Genomic DNA, 25596 nt, shown 5'->3' on the forward strand with positions numbered 1-25596 from the left:
TCCTTAAAAAGGAAGGAAAATTTGATACATGCTACAGTATGGATAAACCTTGAAGATATTCTGCTAAGTGAAATAAGCCAGACGCAACAGACAAATATTGCATGACTTCACTTCTTGGAGGTACCTGAAATAATGGAATTCAGAGGCAGAAAATGGCTACCAGAGACTGGGGGAAGAGTTAGTGAGGAGTTAGTATTTAATGGGTACAGAGTTTTAATTTGAGATGAAAAAGTTGTGGCAATGGTTAGTGGTAATAGGTGCACAAAAATGTGAATGTACTTAATGCCTCTAAATTGAACACTTTAAAATGGTTATGATGGTAAAATTTTATGTTAGATATATTTTACCACAATAAAAAACATTAAAAAAAATACAGTGTACTCCTTGCACATTTAACTTGGTATCTAAAATTTCATCGAAAAATGTATCCAGTGGAATCAAAATTTGTAGAGATTTTTATCCATATTATCTGTTTAAAAAACTGTAAATTAGCTCTTTAACAGTGGGAAATTTCTCATTATTCCTTTTCTCCTCTACTTGTATTTCTAGTCTACTTCTCCCACAGAATATTATACTAATGAAATGTTTTACAGTTTAGTCTTCTGTTGATCACGTGTTGTACTTCTCTGCAACAAAAACTACATAAATTGAAATTTTAAATTATTTCCTGTGACTAAAAGGCTGTGTTTTGGATTGCTGTGGCCATTGATTGCTAGGACAATTGATTAAGACTTTATTGTTTATTGGAAATGCTTTTTAATGAGAGAAATGAGGCGTTTTTGTAACTCATGTAATTTTGGATGACTCACTTATTGCCAGAATGACTCAGCATTTTCAACACCAAATACATTCCTCTTTTCTGTTTTTATAGATCTGTGCCCTACTGAGTAAACTTGTTCACATAAATGAGTAGATGGGAAATGAAGGTATTGTTAGAGCAGTGTCACTCAGTTGTTTGAACTCCTTCTTGACTTGTATGCAAAAAATCAGTCATCTATCATTATTTTTAGTCATTTACTTGGCGACAGTTCCATTCACTCCTTCATATTTGTTGAAAAGAAGGAACTGGAAACCATCTAAGTTGTGAAAAGATTTGTTACCTGAGGCATCAGTCATTGAGTTTCTCAGTTTTTTGGAAGTATACCAAGAATGCTTATGGAGATTTCAGATGACTATGTTATTCTTTCACTTAGAGACCTGTTTAACTCATTACCTGAAGGATTGAGAAAATTAAAATGCTGTTAAGTTAAAAAATATGCCCTTATGAATACAGTGTTTTTAAATGTTTTTTTTTTTTGGCTGTGCCGTGTGGCTTGCAGGATCTTAGTTCCCCGACCAGGGATTGAACCCAGGCCCTCGGCAGTGAAAGTGTGGAGTCCTGACCACTTGACAGCCAGGGAATTCCCTTAAAATACTTTTTATCTTATCACTTGCTTTATGTTTTGTCAAAACCTTGGGTCTGTAGATTTTAACTCGTTCTGCTTATGGAAAATGTCAACCATAAAATCTAATTTAATGAAGTTGGTAGTTGGTTTTTATCATCAAACCGATTACTTCAGGCTTGCTTTTAGTCAGAAAAAGTCTAACTTCATTTTCCCCCAACATTTTATTTTGAACATTTTCAAGCATACAGAAAACATGAATGAATTATAAAGTGAACACCCATAATACCCATCACCTAGACTCTGCAGTCAGCATTTTGTTATATTTGCTTTATCACATAGCCGTTTATATATCCCCCTAACCATTTATCAGTCCATCTCCTTTTATGATGCATTTCAAAGTAATTTGCAGACATGGATATAATTCACCCTTAAATAACTTCAGCATGCTTATTAACTCTAATGTTCAGTATTTGTTTAGAGGTTTTTGGAGGCAAAATTAATAAACAGTGAAATGCACAAATCCTGTGTGTATCATTAGATGCATTCTGACAAATGCACATACCCAACTCCCAACAAAATGTAGTACATTGCCATCCCCTCAGAAAGTTCCCTCATCTCCTTCCTAGTCGGCTCCCACTACTACCCCCTGGAGGCAACCACCTGATTTCACTGTATATTAGCTTTACCTCTTCTAGAACTTCAAGTAAGTGGAATCATATATGCTATGTTACGTGAGGTTTATTTCGCTCAGTGTAATTGAGATTCATCCATGTTGGTGTATGTATCAATAGTCTATTCTTTTTTATTGCTGAGTAATATTCTAGTATATGTATGTATACACCACATTTTATTCTTCTGTTAATGGTCACTTGGATTCATTCCAGGTTTTGGTGATTATGCATAAAGCTGCTATCACCATTCATGTACAGGTCTTTTTGTAGACATACACTTGCATTCCTCTTAGTTGAATACCTAGGAGTAGAATTTCTGGGTCATAGGATAGTATATGTGTAATTGTATAAGAAATTGGCAGAGCTTTTTCAAAAGTGATTGTACCATCATAAAATAATATATGGAAGTTCTGATCAGCAACACCAAATGTTGGCAAACTGTGGAGCAGTCTTTTTAATTTTAGCCATCTGGTGGGTATGTAGTAGTATCTCATTGTGGTTTAATTTGCATTTCTTTAATCACTAATGATATTCAGCATTTTTTCTAGTGCTTATTGTCCAGTTCTGTATTTTTGTGTGAAATGCCTTTTGAAGATTTGTCTGCCCTTTTAAGAATTGTTTTTTTCTTTTACTTTTGAGTTGTTAATATTTCTTATATACTCCAGATACTAGCCATTTGTCAGGTATGGTTGCAGATATTTTCTACCATTTTGTAGGTTACTTAATTATTTTCTTAATGGTGTCTTGATGAGCAGACGTTTTTAATTTTGATAAGTCCAACGTATCAAAACTTTCTCTAATGATCATTGCTTTCCGTGTCCTCCGTAAGAAACAATGCTATGCATCCCCCCGGCCCCCCGGCCCCCCGCTCCCCGCCCCAGGTCAGAAAGATAGTCTGTATTTTCTTAGAGAAGCTTTAAAAAGTTAAAACTTTTACCTTTAGGTCTCTCTGATTAATATTAAATTAATGTTTGTAAATGGTGTGAGGTAGGGGGTCAAGGTTCATTCCCCCCCCCCCCATATAGGTATTTGGCTGTTCCTGCACCATTTGTTAAAAACGTCCTCACTGGGGCTTCCCTGGTGGCACAGTGGTTGAGAGTCCGCCTGCCGATGCAGGGGACACGGGTTCGTGCCCCGGTCTGGGAAGATCCCACATGCCGCGGAGCGGCTGCGCCCGTGAGCCATGGCCGCTGAGCCTGCGCGTCCGGAGCCTGTGCTCGGCAACGGGAGAGGCCCGTGTACCGCAAAAAAAAAAAAAAAAAATAATAATAATATTGAATTTTCCAGTATGTAAACATGGTATATGCTATTTTAAAATCTAAACATTGTTAATATTTATTTTCAGAAACATTATAGAAATTGCTTTGAAATAAATTACAGAATTCATTTGAAGATCATTAATGTGGTTGAGACTAAAATGAGCCAATGATCATATTTTTATGGTGGGAAGTACAAAGTAAACCTAATGTTCTCTCATACCTTAATCTGTAATGTGGTTAAAGTATAGCTGAAATTATAAGGAAGCCTTCTTTGAACATCCTAGGCATCATGCATTCCTTCTCTTCTGAACTACTGTTATTAACACACAGATTAACAGCACATGGTTCTCTTAGAGTGTGAACTTCTAGGGAGTTGTGATTGACTCAGGTTCAGCCTTTAAAGTTTGATGAATAGTGTGAGAGAAAGTTAGTAAGCCTGGAGATTGGCTTTGATCTGAGAGGCTACAGGGAACCGTTGAAGGCACTTGTTTAGGAGAATGAACACCATGAAGAGGGGGTGTTGTGTAAGAATGGGATGAATTACCTGGAAGAGAGAGTCTGGGGTAGGAAGAGCATTTTAAACTCTTAATGCTCACAGTGTGCTCAGCAAACCAGTAGTGTAAGATATCACTTGGGAGTAGGTTAGGAATGCAGATTCTGGGACCTGACCCACACCCACTGAGTCAGAGTCAGTGTTGTAAAGATTCCCAAGTCATTCCTACGCCCATGAAAGTTTGAGAAGTACTGCTTTAGGGAAACGTTCAGTCCTCCTGGTGTGAGTGGTTAAGGGCCCCGGTGCACACAACAGTTGACATGATCGTGGCAGATGTCTGACTTCTTGCATGTTGGCTCTTTTTCTTTAGATCGTCAAAATGGATTTTTAGAATCATTTCTGTTTTCTTGAGTTGGCGGTGTGGGGGCAGGGGAATAGTCTTTTAAACAGTCTTTTTAGAAATACATTCTTAGAAATGCTACTTTATGGGCTTTTTAAAACTTCAGGAACCATAAATCATTGATTTAAGTAGCCTCAACAGACTGTAAGTTCAGGTATTTAAAAGAAATTTAATGGGGACAAGTGATTCAATGTCCTTTCTTTGCTATTCCCAGGGACTGGAATTTGGGGATGAAGTTGAGATTTTGTAAAAGATTTCAAGTGTGGTTGCCGTACAAATTGTAATAGTGTGCTTGTTGAAAGTCTAAAGAGAAAGAAAGGAGAAGACAGCTTTCGTTGTACTGTTTGTGCAATAACTAAAGGACAATAAATCCACTAGCAGCCTGCTACCCTCACACATAAGCTGTTTGTATTTTTCTGTATTCCTTTACCAACATCATCTGTCAACATACAAAATTTTCACATAGTTATATAATCATGATATAGATGCAACTTTGTAGTCTGCTTTATGTCATTTAACATATTACCCTGCTCCCGAACTCCTCCTCTTCCCTCCTTATCCAGCTGTTCTGCCGTCGTCTTCCTTCTCTTTCCTCTCATCCCTTACCTCCCTGGCTGGCCTCCCTAGCTTGGATCTCTGGTTCATCTTGGGCCCTCTACCACATTATTTCTTGTTTAAGAGGGTACAGAGATTTTTCACTGCATGCCTGAGCATCAGTTTGATATTCCAGCCTCAGTTCTTCCTGGCTTGGCTAGCCCAAACACACGTTGCTTATTACCTTCTCCCCTATTACCTCCTCCGAACCAGGTCCCTTTCTGCCAAGGATCAGCTCGTGATGCATCTACTGTGTGAAGCCATCTCTGGTTTCCCAGGGGCCTCAACAGACTTCTTGCAGTCACCATCTACCTTTATACAATGGAACCTGACTTAATGGTTTCATAAACGGGGGCCTGAAGTCACTACTCTTTTCTTGTTTCACTTCCCTACTTGGCAGATGCTCAAGAATGATAGCTACAGAGAACCCTGAGCAGCTTCATGCTAAGTTTTGTTGGCAGAGGAGTCATCAGAGGACAGACATGTTCTTATGCTGAGGATGGAAATGATTAGAGTTGAGGCTATACTACTCTGAGCCCTAGAGCCAGAGCCCCTGGGTCACCTCTGCATTTTGAGTCTACCAGGGGTTACTGTATTTTAGACTGTGGCAAACTTTGGACTTTGGGTCAGTTTACTTGTTTCCATGAGTTGTCCAGTTGCTAAGAAGTTTGGGAGATTAACTATAAAGAAGATAACTGATATTTTCAAAGGGAGATGATTTTAAATTTTTGAACCAAATTAAGAAACTTAAATCGGAAACGTTGTGTAGGTATTGATAGAAACTTGTAGGGTTAGGGTTAGGGTTGATGTAGAAAGCATTTAAGCTGAGACATTATTCAAATAGATAGCCTTAGAAGAAGAAGTCTCACTTCATCATGTGCTTGTTCCCAGTTTTTAGTATCTTCGGAGTGTCTAGTTTGTGCTTGGCTAAAGGTTATAAAGAATATCTTCCAATAAAAAGGGTCAAGTTCCTGTCAGCATCAGATGTGAGTTTGAGAAGCAAAGATGGGCTTTACTCAGTAAAATCAGGCTTTTGTGTTTCAGACCTTTCAACTTACTGAATGTTAGCCTGTGTTGACAGTTAACTTCTCAAACTTTATGTCAATATAGATTGAAGAGGTAGAACAGAATGGGCATGTTTGGAGAGCTGGGATCAGGAAGCCATTAGAAAAGAGGCTTTTTTGGGTAAAATGTTTTTGAACGCAAATGGCCGCAGATAAGAGTGATCATGCCTACCATTTCACCTGGGGACTGTCTCTGTTCAAGCTTGCTGTCCTGGTATGATTATTAATATCTGCCCCCTTTCTCTCTCAAAAGTGCCTTTGTTTGGATGATAAATTATGTGGTCACCTACTAAAAGCAACATACTGATAAAATACTTTGTGCCAGGCACTGTACCAAATGCTTTATGTAATCCTTGCAAAACACCTGAAAGATAGCTGCTGTTGCTACTTTACAGATGAAAAGATGCTCAGAAAAGTTTAGTAACTTGACCGAGATCACACGGTGGCAGACCTGGTGAGTAAAGCAAGCTCTATCAGACTTTTAAAGCTACTTAATTTTTCCCAGCCTGCCACACCAAGGGGTTAACAGGGTCTTCTATTAGTTTGAGGAACTAGTGAAAGAATCCTACAATGGTAGTGCAAGCCTTTACCTAAAAAAAACAGTGGAATGGAGAATGTCTGGATAAAGATAAAGGTGATGTCTTAGTGCGAATGCTGTGATTAAAGGGAGAGAGTTACACTGTATTTAGATCTCCAGGCTCCTAGATGCTTGTAGCCATTTGTTTCTAAACGGACTTAAACTGATGTGCTGCTCAGGCCTGGGGTCTTTCTGCTTGGGTTTGGAAGTTCATGGTAGTTGTATAGATCAGTGCTACTCAAACTTTTATGTGCGTTAATATCAACTGGGGGTTTTGTTAAATGTAGATCAATTCCATAGGTCTCAAGTGGAGTCTGAGATTCTCTGTTTATAACAAGCTCCTAGTGATGCTGATATTGCTGGTCTGCCACACTATAATTTGGGTAGCAAGAGTATAGTTGATGATTAGATTCTCTCTGCCTGGGGCATGAGGGTACCCATATCCACAAATGCCCTGATTTTAGATGGGGAAGGGAGGAACGATTGCTTCTAGTTGTAGGTGTGCTCACACTGTGATGGAAGGGACTACATAGATAGTTGGTGTAGGTGGGGAATGGGTACTTAAATATGGATTTTTTAAAGGAAGCATTGTGTTTTTATAATTAATACATATGGATTATTTTAAAAGTATATCCTTAGCTTAGGGGAAGGGTGGACAGAGAAACAGGAGGGAGTGGTCTGGGGTGGGGGCAACACCAGCATGGGTGAGTTCTTGCTCAGCCTGTGCAGTGGTGAAGAAGGCTTTGATAGACACAGACAGGGAGCAAGCAGAGTATCTACAGCCAGACAGGAATAATGTGGATGGATGACACAGCAGCAAAGCTCTTAAAAAAAAAAAAAAAAAAAAAACCCAAGGGGAGGAGTCCCTCCCACAGACTGGCCATTTCCCCCCTCTAGGCTATGCCTGAGTGCCTGTGGACAGAAGGGTATACTCAGGAGGCTCTGGCCAGCTGTTCCTGTGGATAACAGCATTATCCTCCACTCTGCCCACTTCGTAACCCTGTCCTGGGCGGTCCCAGGTGGGCATGCTTCCCGTATCTGGTTACTTCTTCTTGTGACATGGGAAAACAAGCAGGGTGGAGTGCTGCCTACCTGGTCTAGGTGCGAGCAGCCTGCTTGCTGAAGCTGGGACCTTCGCTTTACCCTCCTTTCTGAGGAAGAAGCCTTGTGACTGGAGGGCATGTTGGAAAAGGACTGGTGCAGGAGAGTATGTTGGCAGACAGGAAATGGCAGTTTCCAGAAGCTCTGGGTAGAGCTGGACTTGGTGCTGGAGCTGTGAGTGGTCACTGAAATAGGGCTTTGGTCCTGGGCAGCACCCCTAAGAGGGGGCCTGAGCAGCCAGCGGCATCAGTGATCCTTACAGCTGGCCAGTGTATCCTGAGTGCTCCTGGAAAAGCAAGAGAAACAGTATTGACAGAGCCAGGTGATGTGAGCTCCTGCACATGGGGTTTCTGATAAGGCAGAATCCTGCTTCTGAGACTGTTTCTCTTATTTTGGTCTGTCAGACACTGTTTTGGGAGTGTTTCCTCAGTCTGTACCTACACTTGCAGGAGGGAGGAGCTGGTCCTGCTGTATCTGCTCGTGATTGATGCCCATCCTTTTGGGGTGAGAGAACTTGGGAACAGGGAGTATCCTAGTCAGGACAGATCTTACTCTGGCCTGTGGGTTGCCCAGTGACTCACCCTCCCCCTGCCGAAGCTGACCCCCTTTCTCTGATCAGCTGCTCCTGACAAGCCTGGAGCACCAAGTATTGTTCCCCAGGGTCCGAGGGTACAGTGTTTTTCTGAAGGTTGTCTCATCCTCAGTGGTAAACACTGCTGTGTCAGGGTACTGCTCAGGGGCCACTTGGAGCACATAGATTTTTGCTAGCAGAATTGTGAAGCTTTGCATCGGGCTGCAAAACCAGGGCTTGAGCAAGCAGCTGGAGAGAGTCCAGGACTAGAGTGTTTTTGGGTTTGGGGGGTGGAGAGCAGAGGGAGGGAAAGGGAGGGGCAGGAGGGCAGAGCTACACAAGCAGGCAGTCTGCTGCTTTGGCTTTGCTGTCGGCAGAGAGGACTTCAGTCGTGCCTGAGGGCCGCTTGCCCACTATTGCTGGAGACCGGAGGGCGCTGCCTTGCAACCCTGACTTACCGGCACTGCACCCGGACTGTTGCAAGTAGCTGTTGTGCTGTCTTTTCCCTGGGAGGCAAGTCTCCTCCCTGTCGTCCCCTCCTGCTCCTCCCCCGTTCTGTGAGGGATGATGCCGCTCTCTATTGCACGGCTCAGCCGGCTGATGTCACTGGCAGCGGGAAGCATCAGCAGCCTGATCACATGCTGGCCCAGTCTGTAATGCAGACGGGATAGGGGTGTGTATGTGGGGAGGGGGGCTGTATGGCAACTGCTCTTGCTCTAATACCCCCAAAAGTGCAGAGGCAGCGTCTGCAGCAGCCAGCCAGCTTGGATGTTTGGTCCTTGAGCCTAAGGAAACTATTATTAATATTATTTATTGTTGATAATACTGGGGAAAACAGCCCTTAACTCTGGGGTTCTGCTGTCCTCCTGTCCAAAGCAGACTTCCAGGACTCTGAAGAAACAGTTACAAGCAGGATGCTTTTCCCCACCTCTGCGCAAGATTCTTCCCGTGGCCTCCCAGATGCAAATGACTTGTGCCTTGGCCTGCAGTCCCTCAGTCTCACAGGCTGGGACCGACCCTGGAGCACCCAGGACTCAGATTCTTCAGCCCAGAGCAGCACACACTCAGGTGAGTGCTAGAAAATGAGTTGGCTTTGGGGGGGCGGGGTGTATGGGGTAGTGAGTGAAGATATCCACAGCAACAGTTGTTCTGTTCACCTTTGCATCTCCCCCACTCCCCATACAACATGGAGCTGTTTTGCAAAAGACGGAAATGCTGGCTGTGAGTGTGGCAGGACAGATGGTTGCTCGTAAAGGCAGGCATGGCTTTTCCACTTACCCTGATAAATTCCCTGGAGTTGTTAGTCTGTACCTGAGGTGGCCCCGAGAAGGGTCCACAAGGTGATAGTCTTATGCAGAAAAGATCCAGCTAACCCCCTAGTGCCCAGGCCTGTCTTGGAGATGATGAAGCAAAACACTTTTAGGCGGGGGAGGGGACTTAAGGGGCTGATTACTGGATGTCCAGACTCTATTTCTCAGTGGCTCTTAAAACTAGGGAGCTATGTGTGAAGGATGGGTGGTCCCTGAATCATGGCAAGGGAAGAATTTTAACCGTAAGTGAGGCTGGGTAATACTGGGATATTGGAATTGGCTTAACATAAGGCTAAGAGCATTGATCCTGGAAAGGGGTAAGCAGGGTAAGTGGGGTGGAGTAACTCTCAGCTGCGGAGGCTTTTTTTTTTTTCTTTCTTTGTGTTAAGGGTGACCAAGTAGATGAAGGAAGAATCACTCCCCTTTAGGATCCCTTGTCATCTTGGAAGGATTCGATGGGGACAAGTTGAAGGGGCTTCTTGGCAACCCCTTGAACTGCTTCTGCTCAGACCTTCCCATTGCCCGTTTATTTCCCTCTTGTGGTTCGAGGGGGAGGGTTGGCCAGATGCAAGTCTTGGAGTATTCAGGAAGAAATGTGAACTTAAGAAATACTGTAACTATACATAAAAATCTATGTATTTCGCTTTATGTAAATTACACCTTAATAAAAAGAATATTGGCAGCAGGTACTTTAAAAAGATGGAAAGGTGGGGTGGGGGCGGCCATTTGCTGTTGGTGCTGACAGTGGGGTTCACAGAGCCTGCCATCCTTCCTTGCCTCCCATCTCCAGAAGCTGGCAGTCATGGCAGCAAGGTACTGTCTTGTTGATTTCTCTGGCCTCCACCCTGTTTGGCGCAGGTCTTTTTTTAGATTGCTTTGCAGAGCCTGGGACTGTTGTGTCTGTTGGCATTTTAATGCCCAGTTTTTTGGTAAATCCCATTTGATTGGGGGTAGAGGGTGGATTATTTTTATTTGGCTGCAGGTTGGGAAGAGCTTCACCTTAAGTAACTACCTCTGAGTTGAGGTAGAATTTCTTGAAGTACCAGGCTTTAGCTGACTCAGGTTTTTCCCTGGGCTGGGAAGTGTGGTGTCACTGTTTGGTATCCTGTGCCTGGAGATCTTAGCTTGGAGGTAGTGGTAGTTTCTTTTATGTGGTATTCTGAAGCCAGCCGGGGGCCCTGTGAAGCTGACCTTGTCCCCACCCTCAGTGCTGTATCTGAGCAAAAGACAGGGGAGCCCACCCAGGAGGCAGGCACCTGTCTGTGGTGATCAGTGTTTGACCAAGACACTGTCTCTCACTGGTATCACGTTGGGTGTGGCCCTTCTTTGGCTCTGGTTTCTCTTAGCTACAGGGGTCCTTCTGAAATGTATTATAACAAATAGAAATGCAGGAGGGGCCAACTTGGGGCTTGGAGAGGGCCTGAAAGTCATTCTGAAATTAGGCTGTTAAAAAAAAAAAAAAAAATTTGGGCCCAGCCATGATGTCCTCAGTTTCCCCACTACCTGAAAGGCCTGTTGGTAGTTATTTGTCTCTGAAGTGTGGATGGATTTACTTCTCCATGTTCTGTCTCAAGCACTTAGGCAATAAATACTTCATGATTTTTTGGATCAGGGAGGGCCTGTAATCTGTGGCCCTGGCATTCATGGGAACCCAGAGAGTTGCCCCAGAGGTGTGACTTAGCCATGGGCAGGGTTAGTGTGTGTATGTCTTCCTTTCCGAGAGTTGAGGGCACAGCCATCCCTGATCCCCACGTTATCCTTGGGCTTGGGAGCTGTGGTGATGGCCATCTCTCTCCTTTCTCTGAGCCTTCTTGGAAAGCCCACATGAGGGTGCCGCCTCCTGGAGTAGGACGCAGCCCTCCCACCAGCCAGCTGCACCCTTGCCAGCAATGCAGGAACATGCAGCCCACATTCCAGTGCCTACACTGCCTCCCCATCTGAAGACCAACTAGCTCAGTTTATTCAGGGAGGGAGGAGGTATTTCAACAGCTCTGGACAGTCTGGGAGTCATCATTGCAGACAGCCTGGTAGCTTGCTGTCTCTGCGTGGAGCACATGGTGCAAGCTTCTTCTTGGCCCTGCTGGGGGATATATTGTCCCATGTGGCTATGGGTTTACATCTGACCATTTTCCACAACTCTTTAAGTTTTCAGCAATGTGTAGGGGGCAAGGTTGGAGATAGCAGGGCTCTTGCCTGAAAAATCTTGGCTAAATTCATTCAACAAATACTGAGCGCTGGCTGTGTGCCAGGTACTGTGTTAGGCACTGAATATACATCAACGAATAAAATTGTTGCGCTTAAAAATCCCCTTAACTATCAAGGGGAAATAGATGAGAACGAATACCAAATGCAGCATGATAGTTGCTGTGCTTGGGGGCTTCCATTTCTCCCCTAAGGATTTTTTTGGCATTGGGGCAACATTTCATTGGATTCTCAGCATGAGACTGGTACATGGAGACCTGTCTCCAGGGGCTAAGGTCCATCTGCTACATGGATTTCATTGGCCTGGGAGGCCTGCAGGAAGACCCTGGGGTGTAATCTGTTTTTGAGAGTTGTGCCTATAAGGCCAGCATTGGTTTGGGTGTGGTACTCTGTGAGGTCCCTCCCTTCTAGACTCTGCCTACCCCTAAGGCCTCATCTCACGCTGGGAAGGAAGCCTTCCTTCCCATCAGGGCAAGATGAATGTTAGAAGTGACCCCAGTGACATGTGTCTGGGGCTACCTTTGTCCTGCCTCCAGTGTCCTAAGTCCTGTAATGGAACAGGAGGGCTATGAAAGCTTTCCTCAGTGTCCTGGGATGGGGGAGAGAGTGACTAATCACCATTTATCGACTACTTCCTATGTGAAGTATATCACATGATTTAATGCTTTCACAGTCCTGTGAAATGGGTACTATTATTGTTCCTATTTGAAAGATGAGGAAATGATGCTCACAGAGCTCATGAGGTGCCAAAAGTGAAACAACGACCAGATTTCAAGCCTGGGTTTCTTTGATTCCAAGCCTCTTACGCTTCCTATCACACCTGTGTTCCTGTGGGCAGAACCCTAACATGCTGAGCAAGAACACTTCCGGTAAGGTATCTGTATATACAACTCCAGGGCTGTTCAGCCATGATGTTTTCCTTTGCCGAGGGTCCCTCAAGGCTAGGGTACGAGACAGTTCTGACTCCCTCTTCACCCTGAGTCTCAGCTCATCAGCTGCGCCCCCCGATGCATTTGTGTTCCTGCCTTCCCCCAGTGACTCTTTTGAATGCAGCATTACTCAGCAGGAAGTGGGGTGACTGAGAACCTACTTTAGGGGACCTGGAAACAAGGACTCCTAATGAAGGCCTTGTGCAGAAGCCCGGTGGGCAGACCAGACGCTCAGTCTAAGGATGCCAGAGGACATGTCCTGTTTCCTCCCACTCTCCTTAGAAGTCCCTTGGAGATTAACCTGTTCACCCTCTTTGATTTCTGCCCTAACCGCTAACCAGTGAAGAGTATGTATATTCCCTGTGCTTTGTCACTTATAGGCTCCCCATTGGTCTGCAGGCTGAATCAGCCTGGGATGAGAGGGGAGTCTTCAGCATTTTGCTTCTGCTGCTGCTCTACTTGCAAATAACCTTTCTGAGGCAACGTTAAAAGTAGAGTTGGGTTCCTCCTCTGTGGAACATGGACTTCTGGGCCCAAGCAAGTTCTCCTGCAAATCTACCTCAGCTGTCCAAGTCTTCACTGCTTATATTCCCAGTATGTAGCACAGAGCCTGGCTCCTGTCTTTTTAGTAAGTATTTACTGAGTGAATGATGAGTGCTGAGTTAATTCCGGGTAAGTTTGAACTACAGAGTTCAGACAAAGTCTCTTTCTCTTCTGCTTCCTACTTGTGTTGATCATCTGGATGGACAGATTGTTCAGTGATCAGTATCTCTGAGCCCTCATAGCTTTTAGGGCATGATGATGCATTTACAGAAAGTTTTTTTCATACACCGGAGCATGAATTCTGTCATGGAGTCAGGTAGTCTACTGAGGAGAATAGCTTTTAGTGCAGAGAGGAGGGAGGGCCTGAGAAGCAGTGTGACAACGTGATACCTCCTAGGTGAGAAGTTGAGGTGGTTGGGTCCAGGGACCGAGTATTGCTGACCTTACATGGGACTTGAGCATGTCATTTCTTCAGGTTAATGAAACTTGTCCAGTGATCAAGATCGGGGAGAAAGGCTATGTCGGGTACCACCTTGGACCTGTGGGAGTTGGTGGAGGGAGTTCAGACTCGCAGGATCACCGCCTGAGTTGGGGTGTGTTGTAGAGTTGCAGGGTTGGGGTCATAGGCAGAGAGCGTTCTGTTATACCTGCAATGAGTGCTCCTCTTATGCCTTTAGGTAGATTTTGAGCAGGCAACCCAGGACCAAGGGTTGGGATAGGGAAGAAGGGTTCCAGGTGCAGCCTTGTGTCTCGGGCTGGAAATAATGGCTCCTGGTCTGGGTTTTTCCCATGATTACTCCTGTTAGACAGACTATGATGTCTCAGGCCTGGGCTGTCCCTGAGCTGAGCTCAAGCTCAGTGTCTTGCAGTGCAGGCATCCGGTGCCTGGCTCCTGCTGCCATTGCTGCTGCCGCCATCACTCTCGGGTGCCTTTGTACTCTTGGGGAAGGCTTCAGAAAATTCCAACAGTGACTCAGCTGTAAAACCCACAGGAGCTGGCACAGAAGGGTGAAAGTGGAGAAAGTTAACAATCAGTCTAAAAATATGACTGCTGATTTGGTCTCTTGTACCCTCTGAGGTAGCATTAATGAGCTGGAACCCTCTGCCAGGTCCTCTCCTCCCCGTGACTTCCGTGAGAACTGTCTGTAGCTGATGCGGATTCCTGCCGGCATGTGAGTGGGGATGGGTGCCTGTGCTCCAGGGAGAGCATACTGTTTTTCTTAGTCACTTTTGGAAGATAAGGATTTGCCGTACACTTGGCCACCAGGGCTGGAGGCACCTGGTGAACCTCAGACTTCCTTTGATCCCTGAGTTGTAGAGGTCAAGATAGGAGCAGAGCAGAGAGGTCAGGGCCTTGGCCACCATTGAAAGGGACTATGGGACTTCTCCCCCACACTCTCCCCCCGTTTAGTCCATCTAGGTTAATACTCGACATCTGACTTTGATGAAGTTCTATGCCGTATGAGGGGGAGTGTAGTTTGAGATCGGTCACTGGCCTACAGCATAAGGAACCTGTCACTTCCACTGGATTTTGGGTTATATGGCTTGAAGAGAGTGTCTTCCCAGGAGGTATACTTTATATTTCAAGTTAGGAAGAAGTGATTGCTCTTTCCCTCCTGATTCCCAGCTGGTGGGAATCAATGCTCCTTACTCAGCAGACTTATATAGGGGAACATAGTCTCATGGGCTGAGCTGGGAGCAAGACAGGCTCTGTCTCTTGAAACGAGGTCCCACCTTCCCAAGAAGCCCACTGTCTCTGCTGCTTTCCTCCCTTTGATCTGTAGATACTCAAAGAACTACATAGCCAGGTCCTTTGTGAGGTTGGACTATACAGAGGGACAGTCAGGTCACTGTAGGGCATCTGACCATGAGTGACAGTTTCCAGAACTTGGCTCCTTCTGTGGGTTGAAGAAACTATCTCAAACCACCTAGAAAATCCTTGGCCTCTTGATACAGGATTTCTTGTCTTCCCCGTATCTTCTAGTCAAACTCCTGTACTCTTGGCCTCTTCCAATTTAATATTTGCAGGAAACTGATGTGGAGGTGCTGATGTGACCCAGGTGTGTTAATTCTGGTACACTCTGATGTTTCATGTTTGTCTGACAGCACTGCCCCTTTCCCGTTTTCCTATGTGGTTGGAATAGTGTTCAGTGGATACTCTTCCCTGCTCCTTGTATTTGAATGTAGAAGTATATTTCAGTGGTTGTGAGGATCCCAGGGAGAGTGACTCTCTTCAGCCTGTATCTATATATGTTTAGTTCTCTTTGAAGAAAGTATTTGAAACTAGTGGAAGGAATATGGTCACAAATTTGATATGGCAAGTAACAGTACTTTCAACCTCTGTTTTGGTGATGGGCTGGGTTGGGATGAACTAAGGTTTTTTCCCTCTAATTCTGAATTGCATCTCAGTCAGCACTGTGTCCTTAAATTGAATAACCTTGATAGAAGGGGAGTAGCCTCAGTGAGCATACTGGCTCCTAGGGATATGATACTCCCTTTCTTTCAGTACTATTCATATTCAGCAAGCGTTGATCACCTGCTTTCTGCCGGGTGTTGAGCTAATTACTGCTGGAGTGGGGTGGTAAGGATGGCCCTTGGTGTGCTTGGTTGAGAAGGCAGAACTTCGTACCTATATGTGTCTGCAAATATCTATGCAAGTGTTTCTGATGCTTTAAAAAGCTTGTTTAAAAGAAGGTGATTTCTCTTATAGGCAGAGACTCCAAAGGTATTCAGTTGCCATTTTTTCCCCTGGGATTCTAGTCCCTATTAGTTGTGCTTGATTTCTGTTTTCTGGTCAGATCAGTTGCCTTGAAAAAGGTGAAGAAAGTCAAATGGGCATTGACTGGTTTTCCTTCGGTCATAAAAAATTTTTTTTGTTTGGAAATTTCAAACTTACAGAAGTCACAAATACAAAATAAAAATTATACAAAGGTTACTTGTATTTCATTTATCCAGATTCTCCTGTTGTTGACATTTACCTCATTTGGTTTATCATTTGCAATTCTCTCTCTATATGTATATCTCTATATATAATTTCTTTCTGTACCATAAAGAATAGAGATGTTCTAACGTACATTCATGTACAGCAAAAGCTATGAATTTCAGTCAACTTAAAATGGATATAATACTCTCATTAAACTGTTGTTCATATTCCAGTTTTCTCTGGTGACCCAATAGTGTCCTTAATAGCACTTTTCTCTCCTTTGTCTCTTAGCAGTTGTCTGCCTCAAGCAGTAGGCCCGCTCTCTTTGTATTTGCTTGATATGAGCTTACAGAGTTCTTGTCTTGAATGTTTTTCACAATGTTCAGCTTCTTTCTGGCCATCATTTTTCCTGAAATTATTATTATTATTATTTTTTGAGGCTTTAAGGTCCTGCAGAACTGTAATCTTTTTTTTTTATTAGTTTCTGCTTTATAACAAAGTGAATCAGTCATACATATATATCTGTTCCCACATCCCCTCCCTCATGCATCTCCCTCCCTCCCACCCTCCCCATCCCACCCCTCCAGGTGGTCACAAAGCACCGAGCTGATCTCCCTGTGCTCTGCGGCTGCTTCCCACTATCTATCTACCTTACGTTTGGTAGTGTATATATGTCCATGCCTCTCTTTCGCTTTGTCTTTCCTGAAATTATTATCACAGTCCATGCCAATTTTTTTAATATTCTTTATTTGTGCCTGGTTAGGTTTCTTTCCCTCTCTCCTCTCCTCCAGCACCCCCTCCCCACCCCAGTGGGGGTCGGGGGGGTTGGGGGGCATGTTTCAGAGATCAGACTCTTTGGGAAATGTCCTACATAGCCACCTTGGGTTCTTTTTTCCTCCTGTGTATTAGTTGCCATCGTGCTGTAAGAGCTGTATTTGAATAACAAGGAAGTCAAGGAAATAATTACATACGAAAGGTTCTGGGGTGTGGTAAGGGGACTGATTAGAAGCTTGAAGTAGCAGGCCTCAGATTTTTCTAGATTAGTGCCTCTCAGACTTTAATGTGCACACAAATCTCCCGGGGATCTTGTTAAAATGCAGGTTCTGATTCAGTAGGTCTGGAGTGGGGCCCAAGATACATTTTTAATGAGTTCCTGCGGCGGCAAGGTCCTAGAGAAGTTTTAAGACCTGGATGATTTAGATCCCAAGGTATTGACCTCTGGAACCCGAGATGGCTTGTCTGTAGTTGATGGTCTTACAGGAATTTGAACAAAAGAGAGGTGTCAAGAACATGAAGACAAGAAGATGTAAGGTCCTGAGTATTAAAAAAAAAAAAAAAGTAGGGAATGGTGTGTTACAAAGAATAAAGCAAGGAATCAGAAAGAATTGGGTCCCACTCTGTCACTAATTAGCTGACAAACTCACTACAAACACTTGCCCTTTAAGCCTTGGTTTCCTTTTGTTAAGATGGGGTAATAATACCCACTTCTTAGGATGCAGGGAAGATTATTTACCTAAAGTGCTTCTGACACAGTATCTGGCATATACTAGATGTGCAGCATGTGGAAGCTGCTATTAGTGAATGGTCGGAGCTTGACTGCACCTGTTCCAGACTGTAGAACAGATGATTGACCATGAACTCTGAGCACTTAAGGATGTGGAGTTCATTAGTGGCCATTGTGGGTTGTCATGCCATTTTCTTTTTAGACAGGCTTATTATCAGATTAGAGGAGTGTTACAGACATAATCGCTAGCTTTGACACAGGAATTTGACAAAGCCTCAAGATATCTTTGTGGGCATGTCAAAAAAAAATTGTAGGTTAGTTGAGGTAGATGGATTTGTGGGTGTTAGAACAGATGTATCAACACAGTCATGAATACAGGTTGTTGTGGATGAGAAAGGTGGTCTACACTGGCACCCATATTGCTTTTTGACTCTTTCAAATACACTATTTTAAAATATTGGGTAAAGACGTAGTTAGTGTGGCCCATATTTATCCTCCTTGATGCCGCCTGACACAAGTCCTTTGGGCCAGCCATCTCCTTGAGCGTTTTTCTACATCCTGCTTAATGCTGTGTTTCCCTGACAACTCTTGGAGCTCTGCTGTGCCACCCTTCCTAGGATTAACAAACTGCCCTTTATCTTGTTTGTCTCTGGCGAACGCTCCTGCCAACTTCTGCCTCCGCTGAAGGTTTTTTCCTTCAGGATGTCACTTTTTCAAGTGGAGGCTGCATGTTCTCCCAGCCTTATCTACCTCAGGGTCATTCTTTTTGTTCTTCTTACCAATTCCCCAGTCCTTACCCTTTTCTGAAGATCTCAATATGTGTTTTTTGTTTGTTTTAACCCCAGGCCCACTTGTCACTGTGGGTCCCTGTGAATGACCTATCCAGTCTTAGCCTCCACGCAGTCCACCTCAACCACCTGTGGTCACACACCCTGGATCGCACTGTCCTCAGGACTTCAGTCTTCACTGTTCCCCTCTTCCTGTTTCTCCTGTCTGCCCCTCCCCTCCTCTGGTAGCTGTCAGCACATGGCCATTGCTGCTTCTCCATTTGCTTCCAGCATCTTGACTCTCTCCTGTCTTTCACCTGTAATGCATGACCCCTTCTTCATCTCTGTTGCTGGTACCATCAACCCTGTTGTCTCATTTCCTCCTTCACACCCTCTTTGGGAACAACCCACAGCGCTGTATGGGTGCAGTGTCCACCCAGGTTCTCGACGCTGCTGGAGAGAGTTGCCCAAGTCTGATTTAATACTCAGTCCCAGCCGGGCATTGGGTACCAGCACTGTCCTCCACAGTGTCCCTGCTCAGCCTCCTTGGCTGTCCCCATGGCAGCTCCCCAGTATCTCCCACTTACCTTCAGGATAAAATCTAAACACCCTAATTTGGTTTTTGAAGCTCTCTGTGATGTGATTGTTACCTCATCATTCACCACCCTAACCTTGTTTCTGTGAAATGTGAAGAAAGATGAGGCCCTCTTAGGGCAGTGGTACCACTTTTAAGACCAATACATGTGATATGTTAGTTTTCACAGTGCTTTTTTTTTTTTTTTGGCACGTCTTGCAGCACCAAGGAGGAGCCTGGAATAAATCTTCATACCTCCTGCCCTCTCAGGGCGTGAATTCCAGGGGCTTGGGCTCGGTGTTTCATTGAGGTAGGGGTTTGTCAGGAGTATTTGAGAAATTTGACAAAAGTATTTCTGATGGGTGTCAGAATCCAAGCGTTGAGGGACACTTAGTTTCAGCATACCTGTGCATATTCAGTGCCTGTGCTTGGGAAGCTGCTTTGAAAGTCCTAGTTTTAAAAGAATGTTTCCTTAAGAAAGGAAGTCATAAACTGAGTAATAAACTCCTTGCTGAAGGTGGTAAAGCTCCCCCCTCCCCAGCACACATACATGTTAGACTGGCTAGATTTAAAAACCAACCCTGCTGAGTGTTGGCCAGCATGTGGAGGGACTGAAATTCATCAATGCTGGTGGGAGGGTAAAATGGTACATCTACTTTGGAGAACAGTGGGACAGTTTCTTTAAAAATCAAGGATAAATAAACACAATAAAGTAAACACATGCACACTATTCCCTGCATTTAAAAAAAAAAAAAAAAGAGTTCATACACCTTCCTTATTTTGAGCTGAGAGGGAAATGGTTGGCCGACGGAGAGCAGGTTGGTCTGATCTTGCACATACCCTCTGTCATGAATACCCTGAAAGAATGCTTTCACTTTGATTTCATGCTTGGAGAGGTTTATTCCTGCCTCAGGAGGCTCACCACAGCCCCAGCCAGACATTCAGGCTGACTTTCAGGCTGACTTGGACCTTGAAAGAAAACCAGCTCTGGTGACCTGTGTCTCAGGTACTAGTGAGTAATTGTGAGGTAGAGCCAGTCACAGCCACTGTTCATTGAGCACTTTCATATGTAAACGCATTATTTTGGTTTCACCTCAGCCTTTTTGAGGGGGATGTTTTCCCCTTTCTCCAGATGAAAAAACAAAATCAGATTAATATGGCTTCTTTCTTACCTAGCTTTGGTGCCACCATAGCTCCATGGCCAAAGCCCTCTTCCACCCCCTCCTCATGGATAAAAGGGTGTTTTGCTTTGCTTTGGATTCCTTATTTCCCCAAGGCCAAGTGTGGGAAAATGCTGCTCTCCCCTGCTGTCCACTTCACCTCCCTTATCTTTCCTGGCCTCTGCTTCACTCTTTTTTCATGTTTAATATTTAAATATTGTGCACTGGATACTGCTGTACTGAGCACTTTCCATCTGTTGTCTTAATTGTTGAACCCTCCTGACAATGTTATGAAATAGTTGGTATTCCACCCAAGATGCCATGAGAAAATGGAGACTCAGAGAGCTTCCCAGAGCACGCAGCCATATAAAGGTGCGTCAGACCCAGGGTTTCATCCCAAGATTGTCGTAAGCCAGAGCCGGCTTAACCACAGCATCACTCTCCTTCCATCCTAAATGTGTGAAGTCCAAGGGTGCATAGAAGAGAATCTGCATATGCTAGAATTTTGCATAAAGGAATCTCTTAGATGAGATGGTATGCTTATGCTCTACCAGACTGCTGGGGTGTGCCATGAAGTTCTGTATTTTAGCTCTGTAGTGTTAGAAAGGTGGGAGTTCCTCTAATAAACACAGTAAGGAAGGAGTATGGTTTGGGCTTCCTAATTGTGCTGAAGGCATCTCCTATGGCAACACGGGCATGTGTGTCCAGACATTAATAGCAGTTGTGACCAGGGTCCCCAGTGGTACAGGTTCCCAGATGCTGGCCCTGACCTGTAAGCCTGGGTGGCAGAGAGCAGGAGTTTTGCTGCTTCTGTTGCAGCAGGAACTTGGGTCTTCAGAATGCCATCCTGTCCCTTCCACTCATGGACCCCGGGTGTCTGTCTGCTTGTTACACTCTTAACTGCGGCTCTGTCATGCTTTCGGTGGTCGTGGCTTGGTCCATCTTGCTGGGTGGCTGTGGGAGGGAAAGTCAAGGGCTCTTGGCTGGAAAGAAAACTAAGAGGTCATGAGACTTCCTTTTTATTTCCTCCCTTTTTTTTCTGTCTTCCTAGTATTGAGCATGCTCCACAATCCATTGGGCAGTGTCCTGGGGAAACCCCCCTTGAGCTTCCTGCCTCTGGACCCCCTTGGATCTGACTTGGTGGACAAGTTTCCAGCACCCTCCGTTAGAGGATCCCGCCTGGACACCCGGCCCATCCTGGACTCCCGTTCTAGCAGCCCCTCTGACTCAGACACCAGTGGCTTCAGCTCTGGATCAGATCATCTCTCAGATTTGATTGTATGTAACTTGCTGCAGAGTGGGGTGGGGAGAGCACGTGAGCTGGAGGTGGGATGCATGTCCACTAGAATGCAGGCTGCGAGGTGGCATGATGGGAGGTGTGGAGACATGTATAGAACTTTCCATCCTTGACAGAATAGAGGGTGCCTCATATACCCATTATACGCATTGAGCAGTACATTTCAGGACCTGACCTGAGGACTCTACAGGTTACTCCAAGAGCTGTTGGGAAAGTTAGTTTCAAAAGTAAATATGGGAGTCCTGGCAGTGTTCTGTTTCTTGACCTCTGTGGGTGTTTTCTTAGCCTTTAAACAATATCATTTATGTACCTTTATGTATGATACCTCAAATATTTTAACTGACGATTTTAAGAATCACAAGTTAGTAATCAGTGGGGCTAGGGTTTTAATCCAAATCTGACTCCAGCTCTTTTTCAGAGGCCATGACGAATCTATGAAATAATTTCTCAGAGTTAATCTTTGCATCTCCTGCTCTGCATCTACAGGCACGTGTGACATGTGTGGCACTCGTGCTAAAGGGAGTTGGAAAGTGGATTATGATAGATGAGGAATAGGGGATATTAGAAGTAAATATATAGGAATGTCAGGGAGAAATCATCCTAAAGTAAAATGCAATTTAAGGTGCCTTCTGAGCCTGCTTCTCTACTACCAAAGCCACTGACCTGACTGTTCAATGAATATAATGGCTATTTTCCTTCCCCCTTCTCTTCCGTATCCAAGACTGGCAACGCTGGTTGTTGCCATGTCCCATTCATAGCATGACCTCTTAGGGCCCACCTTGCCTCCCGCCAGTCTGTCCTAGGATATGAAAGCTGGCATTGGTGTCCCCACTACTCCCTGGTTTTATCTGTTCAGGGTGTGTTTCCAGAAGGGTAACTACAAGCAGGGCTCCTTTGATTCTCTGGGCTGCAGTTTTTATTCCCCTATAAAATGGGATTAGATGGGATGTTTATAATTCTTTTTTTTTTTAATAATTCTTTTCATTACTTTATATGGGCCTCAGTCTTGGAAATTTGCCTCATAACCAGCTTTAATATTTTGGGATTTCGTTTAAAGAACTTTTCTCTGATTCCCACCCCAAAGGTTAATTGATGAAGGGGTATGAACAGACAAGTCACAGAAGAGGAAATAGAGGCAGTATTTGAACTTACAGGAAATATTCTATTGAGTAATTATTTTAGTTTATTTTTTGATAATGTGGTATCATTTCTACCCACTTAAATTAGTAGAATTTAGAACCTTGACGCAAGCTTGTTTTTTTAGAAACTTGTGTTCTCATACATTTCTAATAGAACACAGAACCTTCATAGAAAGCATTTTAGCATTCTACGTCTAGGAATCTGACCAGAGAACACACAAAATATGAAGAAGCTACATTTTATTTAAATGTTTTTAAAATAAAGTTTAAAGTTTTTATTTATAATCCTGAAAACTTGCAAAGTATCTAAATGTTTAACAGTAGGGGAATAGGTCAGTGAAGTGTAGCTTGTTCCCTAAAGGTTATGAAGACTGGCAACATGGAGAAAAAGACTGAACTGGGGAGAAAAGAATTTGTTTAAATTATGGTATAAGGACAGCTAATCTTAAGAACGCATAGGAAGAAAGTCTAAATGAAAATATATCAAATATTGGTACTTTTCATAATTTCTATAGTGTGATTATTACTTTTGTAACAACTGTCCTTTAAAAACCTATATCTTCCTTTTTTCTTCCTTAGTCAAGCCTCCGAATTTCTCCTCCCCTGCCCTTCCTGTCTCTGACGGGGGGTGGTCCCAGAGACCCTTTAAAGATGGGGGTTGGGTCCCGGCTGGACCAAGAGCAAGCTGCTCTGGCTGCAGTCACGCCCTCCCCAACCAGCACATCAAAGAGATGGCCAGGAGCTTCTGTGTGGCCATCCTGGGACCTCCTTGAAGCTCCCAAAGACCCCTTCAGCATAGAGAGAGAGGCCAGGCTACACAGGCAAGCTGCAGGTGAGTGTGGCTGGGGGCCTGCTGGGGGCCTGGGGCCTCGTTCTCAGGCAGTGAGTAAGTGACCTTTGTTCACAGACTGGGGAACTGTCTACAAGAGAACTTGACTGTATGGTGAAGTTTGCTTCTGCACAGAGTGGTCTATTCTGAGGAGTGAGTGCTAATGGGGACACACTCGGTAACTTTTTTGAGGCTGAGCAGAGAGGAACAATAGATAATCTGGCACACCGGGTTGTACCTATTAGGGGTTGGATCCATCTCTGACTTTTGCTCTTCTGTGGAGATTGTGCACTGCTTTCGCTTTTGATTCTTTTCACAGGTGCATGTGTTCAAGAGAAACCCTGGAAATGGTGCCTAAAATTTTGTCTACCTCCCCTTTTCTAATTCAAAGACATGTCAGGCACAACACACACTGGAGCTTTCTTCCCCAGGGCTTTCTGATTGGTATACACAGGGATGCACTGGCGGGGGGGGCCATTTGTCAACCTCCAAGGTAAGGGATGTCCCCAGGTGTACTGGTCTCTCAGGAACCCTTAGATTCTGTCGTTTAAGTTATCTTAAATCCATTATTAAATCTGTTCTTCATCTTATACCAGTACTTGGAAGCAAATGAGCTGTATATGTCATTGTTTACTAGTGCTTCAGGGAGATGCTCACTGACCACTATTTTAAGGTTCTGGAATTGATTAAATGAATGTTCAGTTTCTCCATTCCCTTTGTTTCCATAGGTTTCAATATGTCTGTCTTTCTACTCACAGAGCTAGACCTGATCTCATTCTCCCCAGCAGTGCTGCTGCCCTATTTTAATGGTTTCAGCAACCTGTGTTTGTACTTTCTCTGTTGCCATTGTTTTCCTGTGAAATGACTTTACTGTGCTTTTGGATGAGGCCATTATATAGACTTCTGTTTTTGTTTGCAAAATATTGCTGATGGTGCCTAATTTCTTGCTCTAGCAACACATTGGGCCTATGCCTTTTAGAGAATGGCCTTCCATGTTATTGTCCTGAATGAAAATGGTGGTTCATTTCATTAGCTATCTGCTCCAGTGCTAGAGGAGGAGAGTAAAATAGGCGAGGACTAGCCAGTTCCCACTAAGGTCAGTCTCTGATCTGGAAGGGCACAGACTGAGTGGGGACAGGATTAAAGACTGATACGATAGAAGGCCCGGTGGTGTCTCTTTAGGTACCATAACGATAGCTTTGGAAATGATGGGGAATTGTTCTGACTTGGAACAGTTGTGACATTCTTATCTTGTTGGGTTGCTGGTGCTGGTTTTTATTGGCAGTGTCCTAACTTCTGTGAGTGATGGGTTCAGGGAAACAGTATAATGTTCCTTATTTGAACTTTTGGGGAGAAGGTCCATCTGGACCAGTAAGCATTTAGGATGTTGTATGAAAAATTGTCCTGTTTACTTTCAAGTACAGGCATACCTTGTTTTATTGAGCTTCACTTTATTGCACTTAACAAATACTGCATTTTTTAAAAAAAATTATTTTATTTTGGAGTGTAGTTGATTTACAATGTTGTATTAGTTTCAGGTGTCCAGCAAAGTGATTCCGTTATACATGCATATGTATCTATTCTTTTTCAAATTCTTTTCCCATTTAGGTTATTACAGAATATTGAGCAGAGTCCCCTGTGCTATACAGTAGGTCCTTGTTGGTTATCTGTTTTAAATAAAGCAGTGTGTACATGTCAATCCCAAGCTCCCAATCTATCGATACTGCATTTTGGTTTTTTTTTATCTACAAATTGGAGGTTTGTGGCAACCCTGTGTTGTCAGATGATGGTTAGCGTTTTTTAGCCATAAAGTATTTTTAAATTAAGGTAGGTACATTGTTTTTTTTAGACATAATGCTATTGCACACTTAATAGACTACAGTATAGTGTAAATGTAACTTTTATATGCACTGGAAAACCAGAAGATTTGTGTGACTAGCTTTATTGCAATATTCATTTTATTGTGATTTGGAACGAAACCCTGCAGTATCTCTGAGGTGTGCCTGTAATTATAAATTTAAATTAATTAGTATTGTAAGCAATGACTAGATAAAGCTGCTTTCTGGTTATATGTTATATGTATGAAAATAGCTTGAGTTGTGATCATTTTTACCCTACACATCTGGTTTGCTATTCCTCTCAGTTTTAGTGGAGACAGAACTAGTGAATTAGGGTTATCATACTGGGCTGACTGGTTTGGTGAGGTGTAAGTTTTCTTGCTTTTCAGAGTAGTCAGGGATGTTCTTCCAGGCAGCCAGACTAGGACTGTGGCCTCTCTCCTCCTTCCTGGATAAAAGTTCACCA

General features: G+C 43.9%; 1 protein-coding gene across 5 annotated transcripts in view; it reads left to right on the plus strand.

Annotated features, from left to right (window-relative positions):
- Positions 1-25596, plus strand: part of CPEB1 (cytoplasmic polyadenylation element binding protein 1) — a gene marked incomplete at its 3' end in the record, with an annotated part of 98607 nt that overhangs the window by 64400 nt on the left and 8611 nt on the right. For 3 of the 5 annotated variants that reach the window (XM_079701379.1, XM_079701382.1, XM_079701383.1), the window contains 3 exons: positions 8992-9183; positions 21079-21305; positions 23043-23295. In XM_079701379.1, coding sequence (XP_079557505.1) covers positions 8992-9183; positions 21079-21305; positions 23043-23295 — 672 coding nt within the window. The remainder of the gene's footprint in view (positions 1-8991; positions 9184-21078; positions 21306-23042; positions 23296-25596) is intronic. The other 2 variants (XM_079701380.1, XM_079701381.1) reach the window with 1 other exon arrangement.

This window comes from Hyperoodon ampullatus, assembly GCF_949752795.1.
Source record: "Hyperoodon ampullatus genome assembly, chromosome: 3".
NCBI classification, from domain to species: domain Eukaryota; kingdom Metazoa; phylum Chordata; class Mammalia; order Artiodactyla; family Ziphiidae; genus Hyperoodon; species Hyperoodon ampullatus.